Source organism: Lampetra planeri, chromosome 61 (assembly GCF_965212315.1).
Source record: "Lampetra planeri chromosome 61, kcLamPlan1.2.h2, whole genome shotgun sequence".
Taxonomy (NCBI): Eukaryota; Metazoa; Chordata; class Hyperoartia; order Petromyzontiformes; family Petromyzontidae; genus Lampetra; species Lampetra planeri.
Genome location: NC_136167.1, coordinates 3757869 through 3785332, shown reverse-complemented (window position 1 = coordinate 3785332; position 27464 = coordinate 3757869). Strand labels below are relative to the sequence as shown.

At 48.5% G+C, this 27464-nt stretch overlaps 1 protein-coding gene across 3 annotated transcripts; it reads left to right on the top strand.

The window, feature by feature from the left end:
• Positions 1 to 237: 237 nt before the first annotated feature.
• On the top strand, positions 238 to 25820 carry LOC144736517 (MARVEL domain-containing protein 2-like). 3 transcript variants are annotated; one of them, XM_078619061.1, is made up of 8 exons: positions 393 to 935; positions 2549 to 2625; positions 6980 to 8894; positions 15004 to 15054; positions 17746 to 17861; positions 20890 to 21061; positions 21951 to 22001; positions 23241 to 25820. In XM_078619061.1, the coding sequence occupies exons 3-8, from the start codon at positions 7632 to 7634 to the stop codon at positions 23355 to 23357; spliced, it is 1770 nt and encodes a 589-aa protein (XP_078475187.1). In that variant the 5' UTR covers positions 393 to 935; positions 2549 to 2625; positions 6980 to 7631; the 3' UTR covers positions 23358 to 25820. The 3 variants fall into 3 exon arrangements, with proteins under 3 accessions (XP_078475188.1, XP_078475187.1, XP_078475186.1); XM_078619062.1 differs by lacking the exons at positions 393 to 935; positions 2549 to 2625 and adding an exon at positions 238 to 386; XM_078619060.1 differs by lacking the exon at positions 2549 to 2625.
• Positions 25821 to 27464: the final 1644 nt, after the last annotated feature.

Genomic DNA, 27464 nt, shown 5'->3' with positions numbered 1-27464 from the left:
ATGAGGAGGGAGATTGATTTCAATCGAGCAACGCCGATTCCTCATGTTGTCGTTGCAACGACGTGACGTCATCTTTACACTGTCGCTGTCTTGGCGGGATGACGTCACTCAGCGTTCCTGTCGTTGCGATTGCGTCACTGGCGCTCGGAGGGAGATGTTGCTCGGGGCGTTCGGATGATGACCTCCCGGGATGTCACTCCCCTCCATCTCTCTCTGTGTCGACAGTCGCGATGACGTCACTCTGGAGCCGAAAAATGGCGTCACCAGTAGCATCGGGTCTTTGCTCGCGCGCGTTGTAGGGATGACGTCAACATATGGCTCACACACACCGACGGCGACAGCGATGAGGTCACTCAGGTGGTGGGAGGGGAGATGACGTCACACAGGTGGGTTATGGAGGTGACGTCATCGCAGTCGTCCGCCATTCTTGGCCGGATGTGAGGCGCGGGAACGAAGGCGGCGCGCCTGAGGAGATTTACAAGTTGTAGGGCAACAACAACAACCACCACCACTAACAACCACCACTAACCACCACGACTACCAACCACCACTGCTACTACCACCACCACTACTACAACTACTAACCAGTACTAACAACTACAAACCACCACCATCCACCACCAACCACTACTACTACTAACTACTACCACCATTACCACTACTACCACCAACCACTACTACTACCACCACGACTACTAACAACCACCACCACTATTATCAACCACCACTACTACTACCCACCACTACTACTACCATCCACAACCAGCACTATTTCAACTAGCAGCAGTAACAACAACCACCACCACTACTACTAACAACAACCACCACTACTACTACCCACCACTACTACTACCAGCCACAACCAGCACTACTTCAACTAGCAGCAGTAACAACAACCACCACCAGCTCAGTCGCCAGCAGCAGCAGCCTCAGAGGTGAGGACACGGGGATCCCGCTCCCTGCTGCCGTGTGAAGCTCTGATTGTAATCATCACGACGCTACGGTCTTCTTCTATATCGCTGCGGTCATTAAATCGCCCGCCTCGCCTCTACTCCGCTCTGTTCTAACGTTGCGTGTTGTGTCCCACAAAGACAAAGATCCCCCGTGGAGCCTTTAACAGACCACACATGGCACTGGGTACTTAATTGAGGCCGAGTGGACCTAGGGGAGACCCAGGACTGATTCGGATAATCGTCACCGGCGGTGTTGGCGGCCGGGAGCGAGACTCGAACTCGCGTCGCCGGGTTCGTAGCGCAGCGCAACGACAAAGATACCCCGTGTAGCTCTAAAATAGACTTGGGGCAAGCTGCACCAAGTAAGCGAGCCGCACCTTTGAAGGCCGACACGGCACACGATGGGTGGGTGGCTAGCACCGCGCCCGGCCGCCTTTGTCTCCCCAGTGGCGATGTTTCCTGCACACCGCACCGGGTACTCGGCTAAGGCTGAGCCGATCTAGGGGGAGGCCAGAACCGGTTCAGATAATGCTCACCGGAGTTGATGTTCCCCGTGAGCGGTAATCGAACTCGGGCTCGCCGGGTTCGTAGCGGCAGCGCTGCGCCACCGCTCCCCACGGTGACAGGGGCACGCGTGGCGGCACGAGCTCCACAGGGCAGACGCGGATGTGTCAACACGGAAACGCTCCGCACGATGACGGCGGCTGAGCGGGACTCCCCTCCGGGGCCGTTCGGGGAGTCGGGCTGCGGAGCAGGCTGCGGAGTGTCTGATGGGAAGCAAACGTCTTGACATGGTGCGCCTCGAGAAACGTAACATGTGTGTAGTGTATCGTGTAGTGTATCGTGTAGTGGGTAGCGTAGTGTCTCGTGTAGTATTAGTGTACAGTGTAGTGGGTAGGTATAGTGTAGTGGGTAGTGTAGTGGGTAGCGTAGTGTATAGTAAAGAATTAGTGTAGTGTATAGTGTAGTATTAGTGTATCATATAGTGCAGTGGGTAGCGTAGTGTTTAGTGTAGTGGGTAGCATAGTGTATAGTAAAGTATTAGTGTATAGGGTAGTGTATAGTGTAGTATTAGTGTATAGTGTAGTGGATGTATGTTGAACATATTTTGCACCGTACGTAGCCAACCATGCTAATCAGAGGTGCGGGGGTAAGGAAAATAAACTTAACACAAAAAAGCAGTTCGAAATAAATTACTTAAAATGTAGTATAGTAGTGCATAGTGTAGTGGGTAGCGTAGTGTATAGTGTAGTATTAGTGTATAGTGTAGTATTAGTGTATAGTGTAGTATTAGTGCATAGTGTAGTGGATGTATGTTGAACTTCTATCGTACCGTTCGTAGCCAACCGTGCCAGTCGAAGTTGCGGGGTGGAAAGACGGTAAACTAAAGACAGAATAACAAGATGAATATGCTACCGATTCAGAGTTACTCTTCTCAAGCCGCGTTTGAGCGGAGATGATGGAATGAATGACGCAGCTTCTGACAGAATGCTACCCCGGGTCAATTTGGACGGGAGATAAACTCGCGGACAATTGTGAAGCACACGTTTGTTGCGATGTCGGGATCCATCCGCTTGTCCCTCGCACGAATGCAGAGGAGAGGAGAGAATGGACGCGCGGATAGCACGACAGACAGCCCACAGAGCGCGAAACGGCGCTGCAAACGGGACTGGTGGGTGAATAAGTATAACCCGTAAAAACAAAGTTTTTCACTATAAATCCTTTATATGCGTGGCAGCGAACTTAATATAAAGGATTTAAAAATATATTCGCCTGTGGAGGACGCGGGGATCGATCCCGCGACCTTTGGCATGGGAAACGAGGGCGCTACCAACTGCGCTACTCCGCCACAGCCTGTGGAGGGGTTACGCTCTGGGCTCTTATACTGTGACGTTCAGCCAAAGCCATGAATGAGTTCTATTTGAATATATGTAAAATAATTTTTTTTTGCCTAAAAAGTGTCAAATTTTGGGAATTTTTTTTCACGAACATTAATTGTCACGCACAATGAGTATGTGTGGAAAATGTCAGCTCGATTGGATCACGGGAAGTGGGTTAAAAAACGACCGAAAGATTTGCACGGTCGTAAGCAAGCACGCAAGCAAGCAAGCGAACTTAATATAAAGGATTTAAAAATAAGTGAATACCTCAGTGGGCTTCGCCTGGTAGGATGGGGATGGTTTCGTTGTTTTCGTATGTTTGTGGGTGATTTGTTTGCCCCTTCCTGTACTCTGCACTATTGTTTGTTGTTGTAACGTTCTTACACCGTGCCGCTACTGGAGAGATCGCGGTGGCGAGATGTTAACTCGCTCGCCCGGTATGAAGGAGTTATGGGTTGGATCCCGAGCCCTGCTGTATACAGTATTTGGAGTGTGCATGTTCTCCCCGTGGTCGCATTAATTTTTATCCGCGTCCTCCGGGTTTTCTCTCCATATTTACAATCAGCGTCACGCGTTTAGAGTATTTGGCTGCTGCTAAAAAATGTCCACATGATATCAGCCACTTTCTTGGCCTTTCATTTGTGATAGCCAGGTCGCTTCTGCCAAAAGAGCGATGCAGCTCGGTGGGCCTTACTTGGAAACATAATTTTTTTTTTATTATACTGTCGCTGGGAAGTGGAGGAAGAAATGAGGGTAGTGATGTGGTGAAACAGGCTGCTCCATGACAGGTGATGAAAAGCCACGTGACTGCACGCCTCGAGAATCATAATCCGAATTAGCCTTATGATTGTTTCGATTTAAAGCTTTCGTGACTGCAGGGATTCATCTTCTTGGTTCTTTCGGTAAAGTCACGTAGAAGGGAAGTAATACAATAAAGCATAATAAAACAATTCTCACGACGTTTCGGCCACAACGCAAGCAGCCGTCCTCAGGTGAAAACCAGGTCTGTCGAGGTGACAGCGTCTGAATGAAACAGCACACGTGCTTGGAGCATATATATAAGCTGGGTTGGAAGGGGGGAAAAGAGCGCCTTGACAAAAGAATATGCATATCAAGAGGCATTTAGCATATTTATATGCTAATGTTATGTTTTATTTTTATTATTTTATTACTTCCCTTCTACGTGACTTTACCGAAAGAACCAAGAAGACTTATGATTGTTGTTAGTATAACACCACGACCTCGACCAGCGTCGCCTTAACCACGGCGCTTGCGCTCACGTCGCTGACGGCATCGTCCAGTCCGTCCCTTCCTCGTTATTCGTCGCCTCTCAGCCCCTTCGCCGCCATCACCACCTCCCCTGGTATACAAACCACTTTGCGTCGCGCATGAAGAAGATGTCCTGTACTGCAGCGTACAATATGTTTTATGTACGGTATTTTGGTGGGTTTTTATTTGATCGTATAGTGTATATTATTGTACCCTGTATAATTTGTGTTTAAGTTTACTGCTGGTACACTAGTGTTCAGTGCAGTAATTTTACTACTATGATGTAACGTTGCTAGTACGTCGATGGTGAAGATTGCACACATTAACAGACCGCTTCACCATACCCTCCATGATCTTTTATTTGCTCTCGTGAACAAATCGCTTTCATTGATGTCGTTTTGATATTCATCGTCGCACATTTCAGAAACACATTCCCAACGGAAACCAGGCAATTACTGTGCTAGATTTGAAGTTTTCGTGACTGCAAGGGTCCATACTCTTTGGTTTTTTCGGTAAAGTCACGTAGGTAAAAAATGTTTTACCTACGTGACTTTACCGAAAAAACAAAAAGAGTAATTACTGTGCTCCTGTTAGCTTGTAGAGGGATGTTAGCTGGGTGGTGTAGCACAGCAGAGTGAGTGATGGTTGTAGAGGCTCATGTTATCTGAGTGGTGTAGCGCAGCAGAGTGAGTGATGGCTTGTAGAAGGATAATGTCAAGGAGGAACCTACAGTTGACGACTCTATATCGTACGCTATGTATAGTGTTCGGGGGAAGAACTACAAACTAAACACACACAAGCAGTTGCAAAGAAATGAGTTTTCAATCTAGGTGATTTAAAAGGGCATAGATCCCAGTGGCTTCCTAATATCGAAAGGAAGAGCGTTCCAGACGGCCGCAAGAGCACATCTGAAAGCGCGCGATGCGGTGAACACCTTGGCGAGGATGAACGGAGTGACGCTTTATGTTTAATTGATGAGATCAGCAAGGTGTAGTGGTTCATGTGTAGCAAGCACTTGTTAACGATGAGTGGCATTTATTATACTGCGTGGGAGGGGGACCCTGGAGCAGCGGGAGAAGAAAATGTATTGTGTAAGGGGGAAATGCTTTATCCCGGTAAAGTTGTAAATGGACGGCTATTGGTCCTACTTGTCGTACTGCCTCCTGACGAGCTAAGGGTATGGTACCCCCTTGATGCCCATGGGAAGGGCATTTCACAACACAATTATAATAATAACAATTTTCACATTAGAATGATTGCACTAATACCAAATTAACCCTATTGGCGTTTCACCAGTGCAGCATAACACACCGGTCCCTCTTAAAACAGTTCTAAAATCTGAGTTTGGATCAGCAAATCTGTTTTGTCAGTCTTTAATTGACCCTGTCACTAAGTTTGACGCGATTAGAAAGTTTATTCAGTCTATTGAGATTTGGAAAAAAATGTGGTCAATATTGACCATTGAGTTGGGTCCCATTGAATCGAGGAACAACCGTCCGACCGAGTCTAGGGCAGAGTACAAATTATTTGAACGCAGAGCCGGCAATCGTCATCACGGCTGGGTGCTGCTATATGTCAACAGACTGACTGAAGCTTCGTGTTCTGTCTTCTGACTGCTTCGACATCACAAGAAACTGATTTTGAGGAATCACCATCCCCGCAAGGATTTTCTGACCGGGGTTTACAAATCGCAGGAAAATAAATAATTAGTGTGCATTAAAAAAATATATATATACTGCGCACCACCAGTGTACTGCCAATACTTTAAAATGTACAGAATTATTTATATTTTCTGCCCTCTCAAGGGCGAGCTGTCATGAGTCACATGACCCCTCTCGCCATCTCTGCACTCATGCGGCGTTTGTTGTTGTTCCATCTCCTCTTGAGCCGTACGAGAGCCAGGGCATGGCCAACAGCTGGGTGATTTTCCATTGTGAGTGGGGAACGACGGGGCACGCCTATGGTGATGTGATATGGTGATTGTGGCGAGAGTCAGCCCAGTCAATCAACTCATGGGGCCTGGGTCTGTCCGTAACATCCTGTCAGCGAGCCTGTCACACTTCAGATGGCCTCAAAGTGCACTTGGCATGGCACAAGCGCCGTGGTAAGATCACTGCCACTTAATGGTAAACGGCGGCTGTCGTGGTTGTGGTGGTGTGGTGATAGTAAACTAAACTACAGTGGACTCGATTATCTGAGTGCGGTTTATCCGATTTGTGGATTAACCACGCTCCTGAGATTTTGACATAAATTAATAGATCATGGATTTTACCTTAAGCCCACATTATTAATAAAAAAGTGATACATTGTTATTTTTGAAAATGTTTATTACAATTCAAGTGCTTAAACCTAAAAAATATATTCCTTGAGTTAATCCGAAATCCATGTGATCGCCTCAACAGTACAGTAGTTGCATATCTTTAAATGTGGGTGGAGTTTGATGTTTATTGGCGTGGCTCTGCTGTCCACTTAGTGGGCCGAGTCTTCTGAGCAGGAGCAGGAAAGTGTTCTTGCTGAGCACGCACATCGATCGGTCAATTCTCTGCTGCAAATGTTTTGTTTTGTTCATTAACAAACTACATGTTCTTAGCTTGAACATAATTTTTACCTATATTAGTGATTTTTTGCATAGAGATCCATGGAAAATTAATATTTTTGGATTATCCATGATTTTGAATGATCTGCGGCCTGTCCTCCCTGTCATTAGTGCGGATAATCGAGAGTCTACTGCAGTTTAATCAGAACGACTGTAGAAGTCGTAGGATCTGGTTGTTATCCAGAACCCTCGATAAGTGGAGGCAGTGCTACCAGTGGTGGTGTGCGCAAGCAATCGCAAGGCTGCACCTTTTACCTTCCTGTCCCCGACCCTCTACCCAGGTTCTGTGGGAGCTGCATCCCTGCTGCAGATGATGCCGCTTGGAGGAGCACGGAGCCATCAGTGAGAGCCGTCGGTCCCATGCCCTGAGACTCCTCAGACAGACGGGACGCAAACAGTACATAGGTGGTGACAGACTAAGTCCATTGGTGACAGACAACAGGGACACAAGGTGAAACGCGGGTACCGGCATACGAGTGGTGAAGTCAAGAGGACGAGGTTAGACACAGCAAAGACAAAGATCCCCCCCCGTGTAACCCGAGCAGACTGTCGAGGCAAGTGCTGTAGCGAGTAGCAGCACCTTTTTTAAGGCCGGCACAGTTGCACACGAGTGGCTGGGTGGCCAACACCACGCCCAGCTGCCTTTGTCTCCCAAGTGGTGACGTTTACACACCACACCAGGTACTCATTTGAGACCGAGTCGACCTACGGGAGGCCCAGGTCCAGTTCGGATAATCGTCACTGGTGTTGGTGGCTGTGAGTGGGACCGAACTCAGGTTGCTGGGTTCGTTGCACAGCGTAGCGCTAACCGTTGCACGCCCGCTCCCCAAACACACGTACAAAAACAAAGATCCCCCGTATAGCCTAAACAGACTGTACAAAACACGTACACGCACACGTTCACGCACCCGGAATCCCCGCGCTACCGCAGCCATGCCATCCCGCGCCCCTCCCCCGGATACCGTGCGCAACAACCTCCGCACGGCACCGTCCCCCCCACCATCTCCCCCGCGCGCCATCTCCGACCTCCGCTACTTGGATATCGCCACCAGCGCCGACCCTCTGCCTCCACCTCCACTGCCTCTGCAGCCGCCCGTAGGCGACGTCTTCAGCTGCTCCTCCGAGCCGGCGCCAGCGCCATCACTACCCGACATCAAACCGGTGCACCGCTTCATCCCCGACTCGGTCAAAACGTTCTTCAGCCGGCGCGGTCGGTCGCAGGGCCATCGGGGTCACCACGATGACGATGCCGGCACTGACGATGGTTCGAGGTCGCTGGCGCCAGTGCTCGCTTCATCCTCCGACTACTACCCCAGCAAGCGTGTCGGCGGTGGCGGCGACATGGCCGACGACAACAGGTGGCACGTCGGCGGTGCCAGCAGCGGCGGGGTCGACGGCGTCGGCATTGGCGGCGCCAGCAGCAGCGGGAAGGCCTCTGGGTTTAGCTACGGCACCCGGCGGGAGAAGGAAGGGCTGCTGCCCGACGGCGCCCACTACGATGGCATCTGGGAGGGGCCCTCGCTGTCCGGGATCCCCACGAGCACGTTCCAGACGTACAGCCAGCGCGAGGATGAGTACCGCGTGCGCTACGCCTACATGAAGTCGTGGCCAGGCCTCCTGCGCCTGCTGGGGGCAGTGCAGCTGCTGCTGGGCGCCATTGTGTTCGCCTGCGTCTGCGCCTACATCTACAAGGACAATGAGTGGTACAACTTCTACGGCTATGGGCGCCCCTCGGGCTCGCTCGGCATCGCCGGCGGGGCAGGCTCCTACTACGGCAACTACAACTACGACGGCCCCAAGACGCCTTTCGTGCTGGTGGTGGCCGGCCTGGCCTGGCTGGTTACCGTCATCCTGCTGGGCGTGGGCATGACCATGTACTATCGGGCCGTCCTGCTCGACGCGGACTGGTGGCCGGTGACAGAGGCGGCCATCAACGGGGCGCTATTCCTGCTGTACCTGTCGGCAGCTATTGTGTACGTGAACGACCTGAACCGGGGCGGGTTGTGCTCCTTCCAGTCGTACAACAACCCGTTGAGCGGGGTGTTCTGCAGGCAGGAGGGCGGACAGGTTGGGGCCACCATCTTCCTGTTCTGCAACACCATCGCCTACCTGGCGAGTACGGCTGTCGGGCTCAAGATGTGGCGACACGAGAACGCTCGCAAGAGGCGGGAGCGGGCGGGCGTGGAGGATTCGGAGGTGAGAATGTGTGTTTGTGTGTGTGAGGATCGCCGCCTTGCCGTGGTGGAGAAGCTTTTGTGTGTTCCCAAGAGTGATACCATCTGCAGCTTAGCCACTCGGATAAGGTCAAGGGGGGGAAGCTTCCAAACAAAGCACGATCCAACAACGACCTCAACGGCGGAGCAGGCAGAAGATACTCTTTGGTTCTTTCGGTAAAGTCACGTAGGTATAAAATCAAATATATTAAATCACGACGTTTTAATTGTAAAACAAACAATCATCATCAGGTGGGAAAATCACAGCAAGAAAATGTTTTTCTGAAGTGGGAGAGAGATGCTGTGGTGAGAGGTTATATAGGTAAGAGAGGGGAGGGGGCAAGGGAGGGGGGTAGGGAGGGGGCGTTGCATGGATGCTAAGACAGGGAAAGGGACGTGAAGCTGGACGGGGGGGGGGGGGGAAGTGGGCGGGGCTGGAAGTGGGAGGCTGAGAGAGCTGGGGATGCGTGGGGAGGAAGATGCAACAACAACAACACTGCAGCAACAATGCCAATGAAGCCAACAATGCCACTGCAGCAGCAATGCCTGGCAAATATGATGGAACAACCATTAAGCATTTAAGGTTTTACATGGTTAATAACATCCTTCCAATGATTGCTCAATTTGTATCCATCTTCTCGGTTGAAGTTCTTCTTCTTCCTAGCGTTGTTCCCGCTGTGGCGCAGGGTCCGCTTTTCGGCATTGTCTTCTCCATTTGGCTCGGTCCAGGGCATCTTCAGGGGATGCGTTGACCGTCTTCATGTCTTCCTCTATTCGATCCATCCATCGCTTCTTCGGACGTCCGCGTGGACGGCGGCCCTCTGGCTCAATACGCATGGCAGTCATGGCCACTGATGACTCATCACTTCGCATCACATGGCCGTACCACCGAAGCCTTGCCTCAAGCATCTTGTCCGCAATGGGGGCCACACCAAGTCGCTTCTGAACGTCTTCGTTCATGACACGATCCCATCGAGTGAGTCCGAGGCTCCATCTGAGCATCCTCATCTCCATGGTGTGGAGAGCTTGTTCGTGTACAGTTGTGGCTGGCCAGCACTCGGATCCATAGAGTGCCACCAGTCGGACGATGGTCTTGTAAATTTTTCCCTTCAGCCTATCCGGCATTTTCCGATCACAGAGGACTCCGGTGACTTGCCTCCACTTCATCCATGCCGCATTGACTCGTGACCTCACATCAGTCGTGATGCTACCATCTGAGCTGATGGTGGAGTCCAGGTACTTAAAGTCCGTCACTTTCTTCAGATCTTCTCCGTCAATGCTGATGGTGCCGTCGGTTTGGGGGCCACACTCCATATACTCCGTCTTTTTGATGTTGAACCTCATCCTGTTTTCGTCCAAACGTTCCTTCCACAGGCGCGTTTGTCTTTCCACTTCTCTTCATCTGAGAGGAGGACGTCATCCGCGTAGAGAATTGACCATGGCAGGGGCGTGTGCAGGTCGGCAGTGATCGTGTCCATGCACAGGATAAACATGAGTGGTGACAGGGCCGATCCTTGGTGCACTCCAACGCTGATGGGAAATGGCGGTGATATGCCCACTGCACACCTGACTGCACTGGTGATGTTCTTGTATAGGAGTTGCACCCAATGCACGTAGGTTTCAGGGACTCCATGGGATCGAAGCGAGTGCCAGATGAGGTCGTGGGGGACCCTGTCAAATGCCTTTTCAAGGTCGAGGAACGACACGTGCACAGCTTTGTTCTTCTCTCTGTGCCTCTCCAGCAGGAGCCTCGCCGCGAATATGGCGTTCGTAGTGCCACTTCCTTTGACGAATCTTCTCGGTTGAAGTTATGTCTGTTTATATATCTGTATGGCTTCATGAACAAACCTTTGATAGTAGCCCGAAGGTTTGTAGAGCACCTATGTCTCGGAAAATGTTCTTGTTGTGGTTTTCCCACCTGATGATGATTGCTTGTGTTGCAATCGAAACGTCGTGATTTAATTTATTTTATTTTATACCTACGTGACTTTACCGAAAGAACCAAAGAGTATGGATCCCTGCAGTCACGAAAACTTAAAATCTAGATTTAGGCAGAAGATGACGGCAAGTCGCAACACTTGTGAAGGCGGAGGAAGGTTGCAGCAGAGAGAGGTCGCCAATTGTCGTGGCCTCCATGACATAGGACCCCGATCCCTCTGTCAAGGACCGTGTGGTGGTGGCTGCCTGTGCATCGGTCTCCCCAAGTTAAGATGTCATGCGCAAGCATCCTCTTGAAAGGGAACAAACTCTTGCACATCCCAGATTTCAAGCCCTCTGGCGTTCAGCGAATGGTGGTGGGTGTTTAATTCGGTCGTCTGGCTCGTGGACAGAGGCACATGGAGCTTTTCGGCAGCTACACCCATTACTGAGCAGCTCTTTTTAGATCTGCTCTGCTCACCCCAGTAGGGGAAGGGGCTGGAATATGTGCCCTAAAATAGCCTGCCTCATAACTAGTTTACCACATCCAGTGGGATCACCTTTTTACGGTCAGAAACAAATAAACATTTAATTTGGAGCCTGGAACGTGTGAACCCTAATGGACAGTGCAACCAGTAGTCGACCTGAGAGAAGAACTGCGATCATAGCAAGAGAACTGAGAAGATTTCGGATTGGCCTTGCTGCGCTCTCCACAACCCAACCGGCAGGTGAAGGGAAACTGAAGGAGGAGAAAGGCAGCTACACCTTCTTCTGGAAAGGTTAAACCAGCTGATGGACCCAGGCAACCATGGAGTTGGTTTCGCTATTAAGAACAGACTCGTCAACCACCTCTATGAAATCCCTGTGGGCATAGATGAACGCCTCATGACCATCCGTCTGAAGCTTGTAAACAACCAATTGGCCACAGATGTGAGTGCCTATACCCCAACCATGGACCCAAATGAGGAGGTAAGGGAGACCTTCCATGCCAACTTGGACATAATACTCTCAGGAAGACAAGATCATTCTTCTTGGGTATTTTAATGCCAGGGTCAGCCGGGACCACAACCTTTGGAGAGGCACGATTGGAAAGGAAGGTGTTGGCAATACCGACTCAAATGGAGTTCATCGAGCCAAATGTGCGGAATGTGACCTCATCATCACCAACACACTCTACTATCAGAAAAACGAATTCAAACCATCGTGGATGCATCCCCACTCCAAACTCTGGCATCTCATTGACTGTCATTGTCCGAGCCAATGGTTGTTGTGATGTGAACAGCTCATCGACACAAAATGAAGAACCTTTTGCACCTGCAGAATGACACAAACTACAAGGCGAAAAGTGAGGCTCACGCCAGAAGCGAAGGCAGATGGACAGGCAAAGAAGCCCTGGAGATCCAGCAGCTGACAGACTCCGGAAATACCAGAGTCTTTTTCAATGCCACAAAGGCAGTATACGGACCCAGTTACCACGGCCTAAACTCCCTTGGCTCGAAAGATAGACAAAAGCTGCTGAAGGATGATGTATCAATCAAATGCCTGGTGAAGAGAACACTTCTTTAGAACTCAACTGAAGTACTGCTCGATGAGATGGAGGTCATCGACCAAATCCCTTAGCGACTCATAAAGGAGGACATGGAAGAACCACCCAACATGTAGGAGGTACAAGATGCCGTCGGGAAGATGATAAATAACAAGGCCGTTGGTCCTGATGGGATTTTAGCGGAAACCTTAAAGTAAGGCAGGTCAGAGCTCTTACACCACCCACATACATGTTGCTGCTCTTGAAGATCTGGCACAAGTAGGAAATCCCACACAGAACTCGGGGATACCCACTGATTGTTACCATATTTATTAAACTCCTTAAAAAAAGTTTTAAAAAACAACAGTTTTATGAACAACTTCGTTTACCTCACGGTCGAGAAGTACGTCAATGATGCGGCGCCTGCTCCTACATCAACGCTTACTTGAATTAATTACTTCCGTAACTCGTTCACATGGAGCAGGCGTGCCTGAGACACGTGGCACCTTCTGCTTGGACCGTGGCATTTTTCACCTACACAGATAAAAATATAAATAATAAGGCGTCCATACAAAATGTTAATTGCTTTAAAGTAGTGAATTAATATATGAATTGATGCCGATTTTGATACAGGCATGCATTTTCACGGGATCATAATCAAAATTTGGAATTTATTAGACAACAGGAAGTCGACTAAATTTTGATTACAAGATTTGACCACGACAAACATAGGAGTAAAGTTAAGTTAAACCGTTGAAAAAGGTGAACGGCATATTGTGTAAACTACAGAAGCACCACCCTTTTGTCCACCACCGGGAAAATATTCTACCCACATACTGGCAAACCCGGCTCCTACCCCCTGTCTGAAGAAATCCTCCCAGAATCACAATGTGGCTTTCGACCATCCAGAGGCGCAGCAGGTGTGATTTCCACTATACGATAAACTGCAAGAGAAATTCCGGTCTTCATAGTTCTTACAAAAGCCTTTGAGTCTTGTGAACCGTCATGCCCTCTTGCTAAGTCTGTCAAAAATCGGCTGCCCCTTACAAATTCACTAGGGTACTGCGACTGCTGCGTGACATGTCAGCAATATTGCTCAGTAACAGTGGTGCTCAAATGGAACTCTTCAAGGTGTAAACTGGAGTTAAACAGGGCTGCATCATTGTGCCCATCCTATTTGCAATCTTCATTGCTGCTATCTTGCAGCTCACAAGCCAAAATCTGCCTCTGAGTACATCAGCCGACTCTTCAACCTCAAGAGATTCAAGGCAAAGAGCAAAGTCTCCACCACTTCCATCATGGTGCTCCAGTATTCAGATTCCAATGCCTTCACTGCCCACTCGGAAGAAGACCTGCAGTGCATCCTGGATGCCTTCACAAAGGCATATAAGCTCCTCGGTCTGGCACTTAACATAAAAAGATGCATATCCTAACCACCACGTGACAAGACAACACCGGCCCCAGGAATACATACCACCATCGAAAATGGGATCACGTTCCCTACCTTGTCAGCCTTCTCTCCTCCAAAGCCGACATTGACGCAGATTTCCACCACCGCCTGAGCTGGCAGTGGAGCCTTTGCCAGACTGAGGAAAAGAGTCTTTGAAGATCATAATATCCAGGTCAATTCTAAACTCCTCGTCTACAAAGCCGTAGTTCTTCCCACCCCACTGTATACGTGGGCTGCAGAGGGCAGGGGCAACAACATAAGGAGATACTCCCCACCAAGAAGGCCCAACCATCGTCCATCACCACCATCGTGTAACCCTTGCCCACACTGCAGCAGAATCTGCGGGTGTTGGATCGGCCTCTTGAGCCATCTGAAGATCCACAAACAGGACCCACCAGGAGCACAATCCATACTCGAACCCGAGTGATTGCCGATGATGATGTGAGCTCATGTGAGTGTGCTTAAGTGCGGTACAGGTTGTGTGTGAGTGTGCGTGAGTATGGTACAGGTTGCGTGTGTGTGTAGGCCTTGGTACTTTGTGCTACAGGCTTTGTGTGAGTGTATAGGCCTTGGTACTTGGGTCTACAGGTTGTGCTTGTGTGTGTGTGGCATACGTTGTGAGTGTGTTACATGTTGTTTGTGTGTGTAGGCTTTGATACTTTGTGCTACAGGCTTTGTGTGAGTGTGTGTAGGTCTTGGTACTTGGTGCTTCAGGTCGGGAGTGTGACAAGTGAGTGTGTGAGTGTGTTACAGGTTGTGTGTGTGTGTAGGCCTTGGTACTTGGTGGTTAGAGGCTGTGCATGTAAGTGGGGCAGGCTATGTGTGTGTGTGTGGGCCATGGTGGTGTGAGCACTACTGAATCTGGCGACCCAAGTTAGATTCCCACTCATAGCCAACACCAGTGACGATTATCTAAACCAGTACTGGGCCTCCCCTAGATCGATTCAGCCTCAAAATGAGTACCTGGTGTGGTGTTTAAATATTGGCACTTGGGAGACAAAGGCAGTCGGGCATGGTGCTGGCCAATCCACCTCCACGTGTGCCGTGCTGGCCTTCATAGGTTCTACTCGCTAACAGCACTTGCCCCAACAGTCTGTTAAAGGTTATACGGGGGTCCTTATCTTTGTGTGTGTGTACGCACGTGTCCCATCGCACACATGCACAACCTTTGTTATGTGTCTCCCTTGCTGCCTTCCGCAGATGCACAGCTACGATGCTCGGCCAGACAATCGCAGCGACCGCATCCACAGGGTGAGTGGGCGGCAGTGACTCAACTCCCCCCCCCCCTCCGGCGCTGCCAAAAACATTACCAAGCTGCAGCATGTACACAATTCTTTAGCACGTGTTGTGACGGGTCCTGCAAGATCCGACACCGTGTCCGTCCAGTGTTCACTGCGCTGTATTGACTTATGGTTGCCGAACGAATACATTATGAGGCCGCGCTCATTACACACAAAGTGTTTGCCACAAATTAACCAGAATACCTTGCTGATCTCGGCAAGGAACATAAACCATCATCACGCGAACCCTGGTCATCCTCGCAGCGGTGGCTTTTGGCTAGCCATCGAACAAAGACAGTCACCGCATCATGTTGCACTTGTGCGGCCGTCTGAAGCGTTCTTTCATCCGATATTAGAAAGCCACTGGAGTTATGCACTTTCAAATCATCTATATTGACAAACTAATTTCTTTAAACCCGCTTTTTGTGTTTAGTTTGTTGTCCTTCCCCCTCACCTCACAGTTGGCTACGTACAGTACGACAGAAGAAACTCAATGTACGTATCGTATATACGTACATTGAAGGGTGTGTAGTAAACACCGGCACGGGATGGGGTGGGGGGAGGTGTGGTGCTGACCACCCACCTCCTCGCGCCCTGTGCCTGGCCTTTATAGGTGCTACCCGCTGCCAGCACTTGTCCCAATATTTTGCTAAGGCTACACAGGTGATCTTTGTTGTCACAGAGCCATGACTTTGTCATTGGTCTTTATGTTGGTGCCCATGGGTGTATTCATGTGTGTGTCTATATCCATGTGTATGTTTGTACCTGTGCATGTCTACGTGTGTCTCCTTGGGGAGCTGTAGTGTAGTGATTGGCGCACTGTATGTATGTGTGTCTTTGTGTCTGTGCATGTGTGTGTCTGTGTGCGTGTATGCTTCTGTGTGTGTGTGTGCCTGTCTGTGTGTGTGAGGGGAGCGGTAGTTTAATGGTTAGCGCGCTGCGTTTGAACCTGGCGACACGGGTTCCCGCTCACGGCCAACACCAGTGACGATTAACTGAACCAGTCCCGGGCCTCCCCTAGGTCGACTCAGCCTCAATTGAGTACCTGGTGTGGTGTGTAAACATCGTCACTAGGGAGACAAAGGCGGCCGGGCGTGGTGTTGGCCACCCACCCCCTCGTGTGCCGTGCCGGACTTCATAGGTGTTACTCGCTAACAGCACTTGCCCCAACAGTCTCTTAAAGGATATACGGGGGATTTATGTGTATCGGGAGTGGTAGCGCAGTGGTTAGCGTGCTGTGCTATTGAACCCGGCGAACCGGATTCGGTTCTCGCTGGGGGCCAACATCATTGACGAATATCTGAACCGGTCCTGGGCCTCGCCTAGGTCGGCCCAGCCTTAATGAGTCCCTGTTGTTGTGGTGTAGAAAAACATCAGCATTGGGTCATGGTGCTGGCCACATGACCAACCCCCCTCGTGCGCCATGCCAGGCCGTCACGAAAAAAACGTATACGGGACCTCACGGTTAGCAACACAATTCCCTACGAATCCATCAGGCTGTACCATCCAAAGCTTCCGGCCTCTGGCAGGGTCAACCGGGGTGGGTAGAGGGGTGAGTCGGTGTAGAGGGGCGAGTGGCTAAACTCCGTGATGTCACAGCCGCTTGCGGATGAGTTGTTGGCCCACCTTCAGGCAGACTTATCCCACTGGGGTTAGCCAAGGTGTGCCGTATCTTATTATAATCGCCTACTATAATCTCCCAGATATATCTGTCCGTCCCACGTGTGACGTCACTCCACATAAGGCCCACCCCCGCCATTAATATTCATGAGTGGGTGGATTTTTACACTAACGCAGAGGTAGGTTGAGTTGAATTCAATAATTTATTACGCAAAGTCGCTTCAAATATGATGTTTCTTTACAGAAAGTGACGGTAAAAAATAAATATTCGCAGCACAGTGCTACATCCGTGCGTGACGTCACTGCAAAAAAGGCCCCCCAATTAATTAATATTCATGCCCGTGTCGAAATTACACTAACGCACAAGAAGGTCGCGCACTCCACATGTCGCAACCCTACCCTCATTAATAATCATGAGCTGAACAATTTCTCGATTGAATATTTCAGATTTACTGCAATATACACCCGTCTTTGGACGGGCAAAAAAGCTTGTTGTATTTTTATTTATGCAGCACTATAGATAGATAGCATTTATTTCTGTGAATTTATTATTTTAACTTGTATTTTGTAACCATAAAAATAATGGTAATACATCCAAAGTTCATTCTACTGAAACTGCATGTATCGAAAATTGGTGTCATCATTTATGTAGGTATGTTGAATTTCTTCCACATTGTACGTAGCCAACCGTGCTAATCGGAGGTGTGGGGGAAGGACAACAAACTAAACACAACAAGAAGCAGTTCTAAAGGAAATTGGTTTGTCAATCTAGATGATTTAAAATTGCATAGCTCCCAATAGCTTCTGAATATCGGATGGCAGAATGCTCCAGACGGCCATAGAAGCGCCGAGCAATGCGGTGACCGTCTTTGTTCGAAGGCTGAGCCAAAAGCCACTGCTGCTGCGATGATGACCGCACAAGCAAACTCCATGGACTGCTGTCTGCGGACGATCATTGTACTCAACCTATAGGAATCCCAGATGAAGCTAGTGACGATGATGATGTACTGGGGGAAATGCTTTGGCCTGTGCGCTTGCACAGGGTGGGGCTGTGGAGTTGGACCACAGCCCAGCTCCCAAGCGGAGGCCTGAGATCCGGAATGGTCACATCCCATCGGGGCACATCCCCAAGCCTCTGGTGGTGCCGGACTACGTCGCGTGAGTTTCGCCTGTTTTCTGCTGCTGCCGCCAACCCTCGATGGCACTTGGCGATTGTAATGGCACACACGATGAACACATAGTGACATGCACTCACGCATGTGGTTGATATTGAGATTAATTTGTTCATCTGTTAGTCTCAGCACCGTTTGACTGGTTAATAAAAACACCGGTTAGTGCTGAACTAGTAACTAATTCACGCGTTTTGTTTACGTGACAAACCTTACTAATTGGATGTCGGGTGGTGGTGGGTTTAACGACATTTATATTTACACGATATAACCCAAAAAATACTTCATGGATAATTTCCATCCGTGTAATGTCATCTGGACGTGGGGGATAGAGCGGTCCCCCCCTTTGCGCAAAGCGCCGGTTTTCTCCAAGTACTCCGGTTTGCTCTTCCCACGTGCGCGATAATAAACACAACTTGTCAATAATTGGCTGAAAATATCTTATCCATAATACCGTTTTTTTTTGGGTTAGATCGCGTAAATATAAATGTGTGTCGTTAATCCTGCCGCCGCCACCACCCGACACAGCCAATTAGTAAGGTTTGTCACCTAAACAAAACGTGCGAATTAGTTACCCACAACAGCATTTACAATTACAGTAGACTCTCGATTATCCGCAAGTGGTTTATCCGATTTGTGGATTAACCATGCACCTGAGATTTTGACATCAAGTAATAACTCATGGATTTTCCCCTTAAGCTCAAATTAATAATCTAAAAGCAGTTATTCATTGTTATTCTTGTAAATTTGTATTAAAAGTCACGTGTTTAAACCGAAAAAATATATTGTTCCGGTTAACCCGAAATCCATGCGATCGTCTGTACAGTACAGTAGTTGCATATCTTTACAACAGTGAATGGAGTTTGATTGATGTTGATTGGCATGGCTCTGCTGTCCACTTAGTGGGCCGAGTCTTCTGCGCCAAAGCAGGAAAGTGTTATCACTGAGCAACTAAATTTTCTTAATTTTAACATAATGTGTATCTATATTCGTGTTTTTTGCCATAGAGATCCGCAGAAAACGGATATTTATGGATTATACGCGATTTTGAATTATCCGCGGTTGTCCTCCCCCTCAGTGCAGATAACCGAGAGGACTGTTTTTATATGTGTGTGTGTTGTTTTCCTTTCAAGGTGGATTTAATGACACACTTATATATTTACGCGCTCTAACCCAAAAAAAAACCTCTTGTAAATAATTTCCATCTGTCTATTTCCAACTGTACGTGGGGGATAGAGCGTTGCCCCCTCACGTAAGGTGTTAGTTTCTGCTGGGTGCTCCGGTGTCCTCCCCCCGTGGGGTTATAATAAACACCATTCGTCATGAATTTAGAATATTTATACATGAGAATCAAAATATTTACTTATACTGGAGGAATCTGATGATCTATAAAGCTCTTTCTCACAGATGTCCAATACGGACATGGGGTCACATCTTGAAATAAAAATCCAATGCAGTGGCAGGACCCCTCCTGTTTGAGGGTTCTCGGACTCAGTGTGGCTCTACTGGATAAATAAGTACATTATTATTATCATATTATTCAGTTATCCCGAGATTTACGATACCAGTGCCGTGGTGGCTAGGAGATGTTAACTACCTCGCCTGGTACACAGGAGGTTGTGGGTTCGATCCCGACTTTGACGCCTGCGTTATATTTGAAGTTTGCGTCTCTCTCTCCCTCTCCAAGTGGTCGTGTTGATTTTTCTCTGGGCCCTCTTGTTTTTCCCCTCCACATTTAGAAGCAACGTCACTCGTTGAGAGTATTTGGCTGCTATAAATTTCCAAGTGATGATAGAGATGATGAGCCACTTCGTTGAATTATCATTTGTGATGGCCAGGTCGCTTCTGAAAAAGAGCTACATAGCTCAGTGGGGCCTTACCTGGTAAAATATAACTATTGCTAATTGCAATAGTTTTTAAGAAGGGCACACAATTGTTGTCATCATATCTACCCCTCTATTTAAAGAACGAAACAGCAGGACTTATCCACAAATCTGGCTGTCGCCTGATGAAGCTAGTTGTAATTACTGGAGAAATGTCAAATTCATATTGTAAATGTTGTGGCTTGCCTCCAACACAACGGTGTGTTGTACTAGTGATGAATTGGCATGTTCTGTTTACGTGACAAACCTGGCTAATTGGCTGTGTCGGGTGGTGGCAAGTTTAAGGACATATATTTACGCGATCGAACCCAAAAAACCTGTGTTATGTAAAATAAAAACTAGTTTTAGTTTATGCAAGGGGTGCGTTCTTCAAACAACGTGGGTGAAACGAATTTTCGTATATCCGCTTTCCCGTTAATTGAAAACTAAAACATTTGGGATGCGTTGCGGACAGTGATTCCAACTCTACTCCTAACCTAAAACTATAATACACACACACATCACTTTTTACCATGCAAAAAGAATAATAAAGCGCATAAAATTGAAAAGGATTGAATGATAATGAATTTAAAAAAAAAATCTTTTAAGGGGGAACTCACCAAAAGATCTGCTGATACCGTGACGCTGTCACGGTTCACAATCAGAATCTTTATTTAGATTGACGGAGGAGTCTGATGAGCTTTGAAGCGATTTGTCTCAGATGTAAAGTAGCGGACACATGACGCAGCTTCCCCGGTGGATTCTCATTTGATGACCTCGCGGCTCGTGCTGTGACATTTCGTTGCGGAATTCGATTTCGGAAATCGGAAAGTGTCCACGATTTGCCATTTGCAATTATTCGAAATTAACGTAAAGCAAACGTTCGTTCGTAAACCGAGCATTCGTTCGTGAACTGAGGAGAACCCCCTTGTGTGTTATAACCAATTGCGATTGTGGTGACTGGCTGCGCTCAGGAAGTCCCCGTGTCTGACGACTCGTGCCGCGTGAAATTTCATTAACGCTAAAAATGTGATTTTGTCAGTCGGAACGTTTCAACGATCGTCAATCGCGCTCACGCAAAGTTTTTTTAACCGAGGGACCGCCCCCGCACCCTGTACTATAACCGATCGCAATTTTCGTGCTGGCTGTGTTCAGGAAGTACCCGCCAATCGGCTCTGACGAGGAGCGCGACCGCTACAAGGCGGTGTTCACCGACCAGTACGCCGAATACCGGGAGCTGAGCGCCGAGCTGCATGCCGTGGCGCGCCGCTTCACCCAGTTAGAGGGGCTCATCAAGCGGCTGCCTACCGAGTCGCACAGCCAGCAGGTGGAGTGGAAGGGCGCACAGGGAGGCCCACAGAGAGGCCCACAGAGAGGCCCACAGAGAGGCCCACAGAGAGGCCCACAGAGAGGCCCACAGAGAGGCCCACAGAGAGGCCCACAGAGAGGCCCACAGAGAGGCCCACAGAGAGGCCCACAGAGAGGCCCACAGAGAGGCCCACAGAGAGGCCCACAGAGAGGCCCACAGAGAGGCCCACAGAGAGGCCCACAGAAAGGCCCACAGAGAGGCCCACAGAGAGGCCCACAGAGAGGCCCACAGAGAGGCCCACAGAGAGGCCCACAGAGAGGCCCACAGAGAGGCCCACAGAGAGGCCCACAGAGAGGCCCACAGGGAGGCCCACAGGGAGGCCCACAGGGAGGCCCACAGGGAGGCCCACAGAGAGGCCCACAGAGAGGCCCAAAGACTCGCACAGAGACCTACAGACATACAGATTCACACGGAGACCCACAGACTCGCAGAGGATCATAGACTCGCACTTAAGACTCAAGACTCGCACAGAGAGAGTCATACTCATACAGGGAGACCAACAGATTCACAGAGAGAGGCTCATAGATTCATCCAGAGAGGCTTAGTGACTCATATAGAGACTCAGATTCACACAGGGGTTTACAGACTTCTACAGAGAGGTTCACAGACTCATACAGAGAAGGTCACAGACTCGCATAAAAAGACTCGTAAAGACATGCTCATAGACTCACACAGAGACACGCAGGCTCGCATAGAGATACATCGACTCGCATAGACCCACGGACTATAGAAGATAGTGAGATGGTCGTGTAGTTTTTAGAGGGGGATGAGAAGGTGGTGAGCTGTAGAGGAGGAGGGTGAGGAGGTGGTGAGCTGTCTGCTGACCCTGCCTGTCATGTCCCTGTAGGAGATGGAGCGAGTGGCGAACGTGTTCCAGGAGTACGAGAAGAAAAAGAATGTAAGTGCGCGCACCGTATGCACTAGACGCACTACCACTCTTGACACTACGTCCTGTACAGACGCTTGCAATACATTATCTGCTGTGCCACACCCACAAAGGGGCACCACGGTGCCGAGGAGATGTTAACTACCTCGCCTGGTATGCAGGAGGTTGTGGGTTCATTCCTGACCCTGACGATGCCTGCTGTATATTTGGCTTTTGCGGTGTCTCTCTCCCCGTGGTCGTGTGGATTTTTCTCCAGATTCTCCGGTTTTTCGTTCCACATTTAGAATCAACGTCATGCATTCAGAGTATTTGGCTGATGTAAATTTCCACTTGAATATAAGCCACTTCATTGGGCTGTCACTTGTCGCCAGGTCGCTTCTGAAAAAGAGCTAATAGCTTAATAGCTCAGTGGGCTTTACCTGTTAAATCAAATCGTTTAAATTTTGATTTAAAGCTTTTGTGACTGCAGGGATTCATCTTCTTGGTTCTTTCGGTAAAGTCACGTAGAATGGAAATAATAAAATAATAAAAATAAAACATCGTGAGAATTATTTTATTATGTTTTATTTTTATTCTTTAATTATTTCCATTCTACGTGACTTTACCGAAAGAACCAAGAAGATCAAATAGTTTAGTTTTCATATGGGTCTCGATGAGCATGGGGCATCTATGAGTCTCTGTGGGTTTCTGTGGGTCTCTGTAGTTCTATATGAGTCTCTGGATCTCTGTGGGTCTCTATGGATCTCTTTGAGTATGGGTCTGTATGGGTCGATAGGTGGTCTCTGAGTGTGGAGAAACTTGCATTTCGATTATTTGCTGCTGATATAAATTTCCACTGAAACCAATTTGTAAGGCAATCATTTGTGATAGCTGGGTCACTTCTGACAAAGAGCTATATAGCTCAGTGGGGCTTTACCTGGTAAAGTAAAATAAAAAATATTTTTAGTTTTCACTGCATTGCACCACACCGAGGTGAGTGGTGCAATATCGGTGTTCCGCAAGGTTTGGTTCTGGGTCCCTGAGTCGTTGATCTATACAGGCAGTCCTCCCATAGCGCTCAGCATGCGTTCTTGGTAAATGGAGCGCTGTAGGAGGCAACTATAACACGCTTCCAATGGAGATGCGTTACTGACAGCGCTTTAATTTCCTGATGAGCGATTTATATAATGGCTTAATCCAGATTCACATACTAATAACAATCCAATGAGGTGGTGTTGTCATTCACGTGTCGCTTGGGTCCTTCTCCCGCAGGACCCGGCGTTCCTGGAGAAGAAGGAGCGGTGCGAGTACCTCAAGGCCAAGCTGGCGCACATCAAGCAGCGCATCCAGGAGTACGACAAGGTCATGACCTGGAGGGACGACCTCTGATGGGGAGTCGCGAGGCTCCGGGACCCAGCTCGGCACCGGCGTAGCGAGTAGCCGACACGGCCATATACAGTGACACACTGGAAACAGCACACACACGCACATGTACTGTATGCAGCACACACACACCGCCAACCCAACCAGCAAAACCGATACAACCTACATAGCCACGTACAGCAATACACACACACAGCCAACACAACCAGCATAGTCAATATAACCTAGTGCGCACGGATTGCGGAGCCGCGCTCACAGTTAACACAGCACACAGGCAATGTTACTCAACTGGCAACACATTGCACCGCACACACAGAGTACACTCGGTAGACAGCAACATGCAGAGCTGCAGAGAGAGCAGCAGATGGCAGTGCTGCGCAGGGGTTGCAATGGCTCAAGAGCATTACTTAAAAGTTTAATAGAGCACAGGTTAACTCCGGTTTCCCTCTCACAAGGCAACAACCGAGCTCGTTACGATTAATGGATTGACAGACTAATTCTCAATGCTTGGCGGTGAATGCACCGAATTACGAGTTGGCGAATCTATTCTTGATGATGCCGCAGGTAGCTTTAACGGTTGAACGAGAGGAAAGGAGGAGGGGCGCCTGTTGGAAGGGACTCGGCGGAGTGCGTGAACCCAGGGTGGCACGGGGGTGAAAGTGATTAAATGAATGGGGCAGGGTCGAGTGTATTTTTTTTTCCAAAAGTATTGTATTAACAAGACGATTCCTGTACACACAGACGATTGTGGAGTGTTTTTTTGGGAAAAACTGGAAGTTGTGAATGAAAAGCAATGCGGCCAACCTTTGCCCTCTTGAGAAGTTGGTGCCCCCCCCCCCCCTGATTGAGATGCACGTAGCACGGGATGCGAAACAGGGGACAAGCGGTTGGGGGGAAAAGCACGCAGAGTGAGGTGCACGGTGGCTGCTGTTTGAGAGACGACCAGGAGAATGGGTGGACCGTTGAGAGAGGGTGGTGTGGCATGGCAGGGCATGGCGGTTAAAAACTAACGACAGTGGCGGTGTAAATAACATCATCAACAACAACAAAAGTAGCACAGCAAACGTTCCGGTTAATAAAATATGCCGGGTCTCTGAGAGTTGCACTCACGGTTCACCAAAGTTTTCCAAGCAGATACAAACTTTCAAGAGAGAATTTTAAGCCTACATATTTGTTAAACTGTGATATAAGAAATACACTGTTTTCACATCAGGTACTTAGCAGGCAGTTGTACAGAGCATTCTAAGTTGATTGTAGAGAAAGCAGTGGGGCAGTTTAGAGCATCGTAGTAAAGTAGTACTGTACCGTACATACAGACTGGCAGGGTCCTGAAGCTCCCGTTCGCAACAACGACGGATCTACAAGAAGTCGGATGGCTGTCGGAAAAATTTTCCGGATACGGCGAAGGAAGATTTGTCTTGTCGTTTCTATGGGAACCGATGCCGGTTAATAGAAACATTCCAGATAGTAAAAGTGCCGGATAAACAGAAGCTTTTGCTATAATAATAATACACTTGTCATCTCGGCAAATCTCACCCAGTCTCAAGACTGTTATGCGGGGAAGGATGCTGCTGCCGCTGCGTCAGTATGTTCGGCACGTGAATTCCGTTGGCGTTTGAGAGGTTGGCTTCGAGTGGGAGTAATACGTGGAGAAATTTCCCTGAGAAATTCGCGGACTAATTCCCTGGAGAAATTCCTGAAGAAATACCGGGAGAAATTCCTGAAGAAATACCAGGATCAATTTCTATGGGTGCTGGCGCTTTCCCCGGCGAGGCTGCTGTGCGTGCGTTCGAGAATCTGTTTGTGGTGGGTTTTTTTTAATAGCTGAAGATTTTTTTTTAACATATACACGTTATTCGCCTTAACTCTTGCACACGTTCCGCGGGGGTGGTGGCAGAGGGGGCGAGCACGTACACCACTTTGCGTTGCTTTGTGTCTAATGTAGCCCTTGCTGGGTGTACGATGATGGGTCAGGACGCTGCACTTGAGCGTTGGTAGAGTGGCTCACCATAGCCACGAGTTGGAGCCAGCGGTCCCCGGCATCTCCGGAAATGCCGATTCAATCCCACTTTCCCGCGCTGCCAATTGATGGACGGGACATGTTTGATTCACAATCGCCGTACGTTGCGTTGGGGTTCAGCCCGAACGGCCGGGGCCACTCGAGGCGCTGCCATTCGCTGCTGCGTTGTTACGACCAACACGGCAACAGCAACTCTTGAAGTGTGACAATTCATCTTGTTGTCAGGTCGGGTTCAGGGGGGAGCGAATCATTCCAATTCCAGTGACTTGCATATCTTACTTCTTAAGCACTACATTCCATAATGATGTGCCATCAGGAAGAGCAGGTGGTGATGGGTGGGACACGTGCAGGATGGGCGACTGTACTGATGACGCAGTTTGTAGGTGCTGCGGGACGGATTTCTTCGTCGAATGGTTTGTAATTTCTTAAATAAAGAGAAAACTACAAGACCCCACCGCATGTGGAGATGAGTGATTTTAACCCTGCGCACATCATTAACAGGTGTTGGGTGGTCGAACTCAATGGTTCTCAACCGAGGGTTATGCGGATCACTGAAGGTTACCATTAGGTTATTTATAAATGTGTGAAATTATATTGTACGTGAGAGTCATTGGTGAATAATCACGTATGATGAATCTGCCAATATAAAAATAACAGTTTCAATCAATATGGTAACCTAGATCGATATCAAAGGACCTTTCTAAACTCAATTATCGTAAACAATGTTGGTTTCCAAGAGTAACCGGCGAGCGTGAACAAATTACTTCACGCATGCAGAGCGCCCGTTATTTAGCTAGTTAGGATACTTAACTAAATGGACAGGTGTTTAAAATATTGACGTTAATTTATATACTTATTTCTCAGAACCGTGTTGGGTCAGGCAAGGAGTTACAGTACTCGATTGAAACTAAATTCAACAAGAGGGTTACACAGTAGCCAGAAAAGGTTGAGAGTTGCTGCTCTCGCGAACTGGAAGAGCAGAAGAATGCATGGACTGTGAAGAAGGGCCATTGCCTGAAATGTCACCTGTTACATATACATTTTAAGGCCACCGTGGTATTGACACGGAGGGTTAGCAAGACCAAATAATTTGTTCACTGATGAGATGCATGCAGTCCTCGACTTACGCTCACCCGCACTTGGGATCACCCGCACTTGTGAACCAGCATTCCATGAAATATTAATAATTTTTTACGTCGACTTAAAACGCACTTGCGAATTCAACCGTGGAACTATTTTGTTCAGCTGAGCGATCCTCCACAAAATGTAAATGAGACGGCCTCACGCTGGGAGGGAATGTGGGAATTTAAATAGGCACCGTGGTAGTGAGATGTTAACTACCTCGCCCAGTATACAGGAGGTCGTGGATTTGATCCCGACCCTGACACCTGTATATTTGGAGTTTGCATGTTATCCCTGGAGTCGCATGGATTTTTCTCCGGGCTCTCCACTTTTTCCCTTCACATGCGCTTAGAGTATTTGGCTGCTAAAATTTACATATGATGATATGCGAATCATTGAGCTATCATTTGTCGCATATAAAAAAAGAGCGAAATTGCTCAGTGGGCTTAACCTGGTAAAATTAAATTAAAATTTTACACTACATTGTTTTCCGATTTACGAGCCGTACGACTTACGAACGGGTCCCAGGGACGAATAATGTTCGTAAATCGAGGACGCCCTGTAATTGGTGTTCCTCTGTTTTAATTGGTATGGGGTTTAGACGAGGAGTTGTGGCGCGGTGGACAGCACACGGCTACGAACCTGGCCACTCCGGGTTTGATTCCCGCTCACTGCCAACGTCGGTGCAGAGTAACATCAGAACCGGACGGCATTAGACAATGTTACATTTGACATTGTTACCGCAACTATCGCGATTCGGGTTGGTTTAAAATACTCGTTTAACTTTCATAACATTGTAAAAATGAATGGTTACTTGAATTCATTTTACCAGGTAAAGCCAACTGAGCTCTTAGCTTATTTTTTCACAAGAGACCTGGCCACAAATAATAGCTCAACTTAGTGGCTTGTCATCACGTGGAAATGTATAGCAGCAGCTATGCAATTTCCAAAATCCACGCGACCATGGGGAG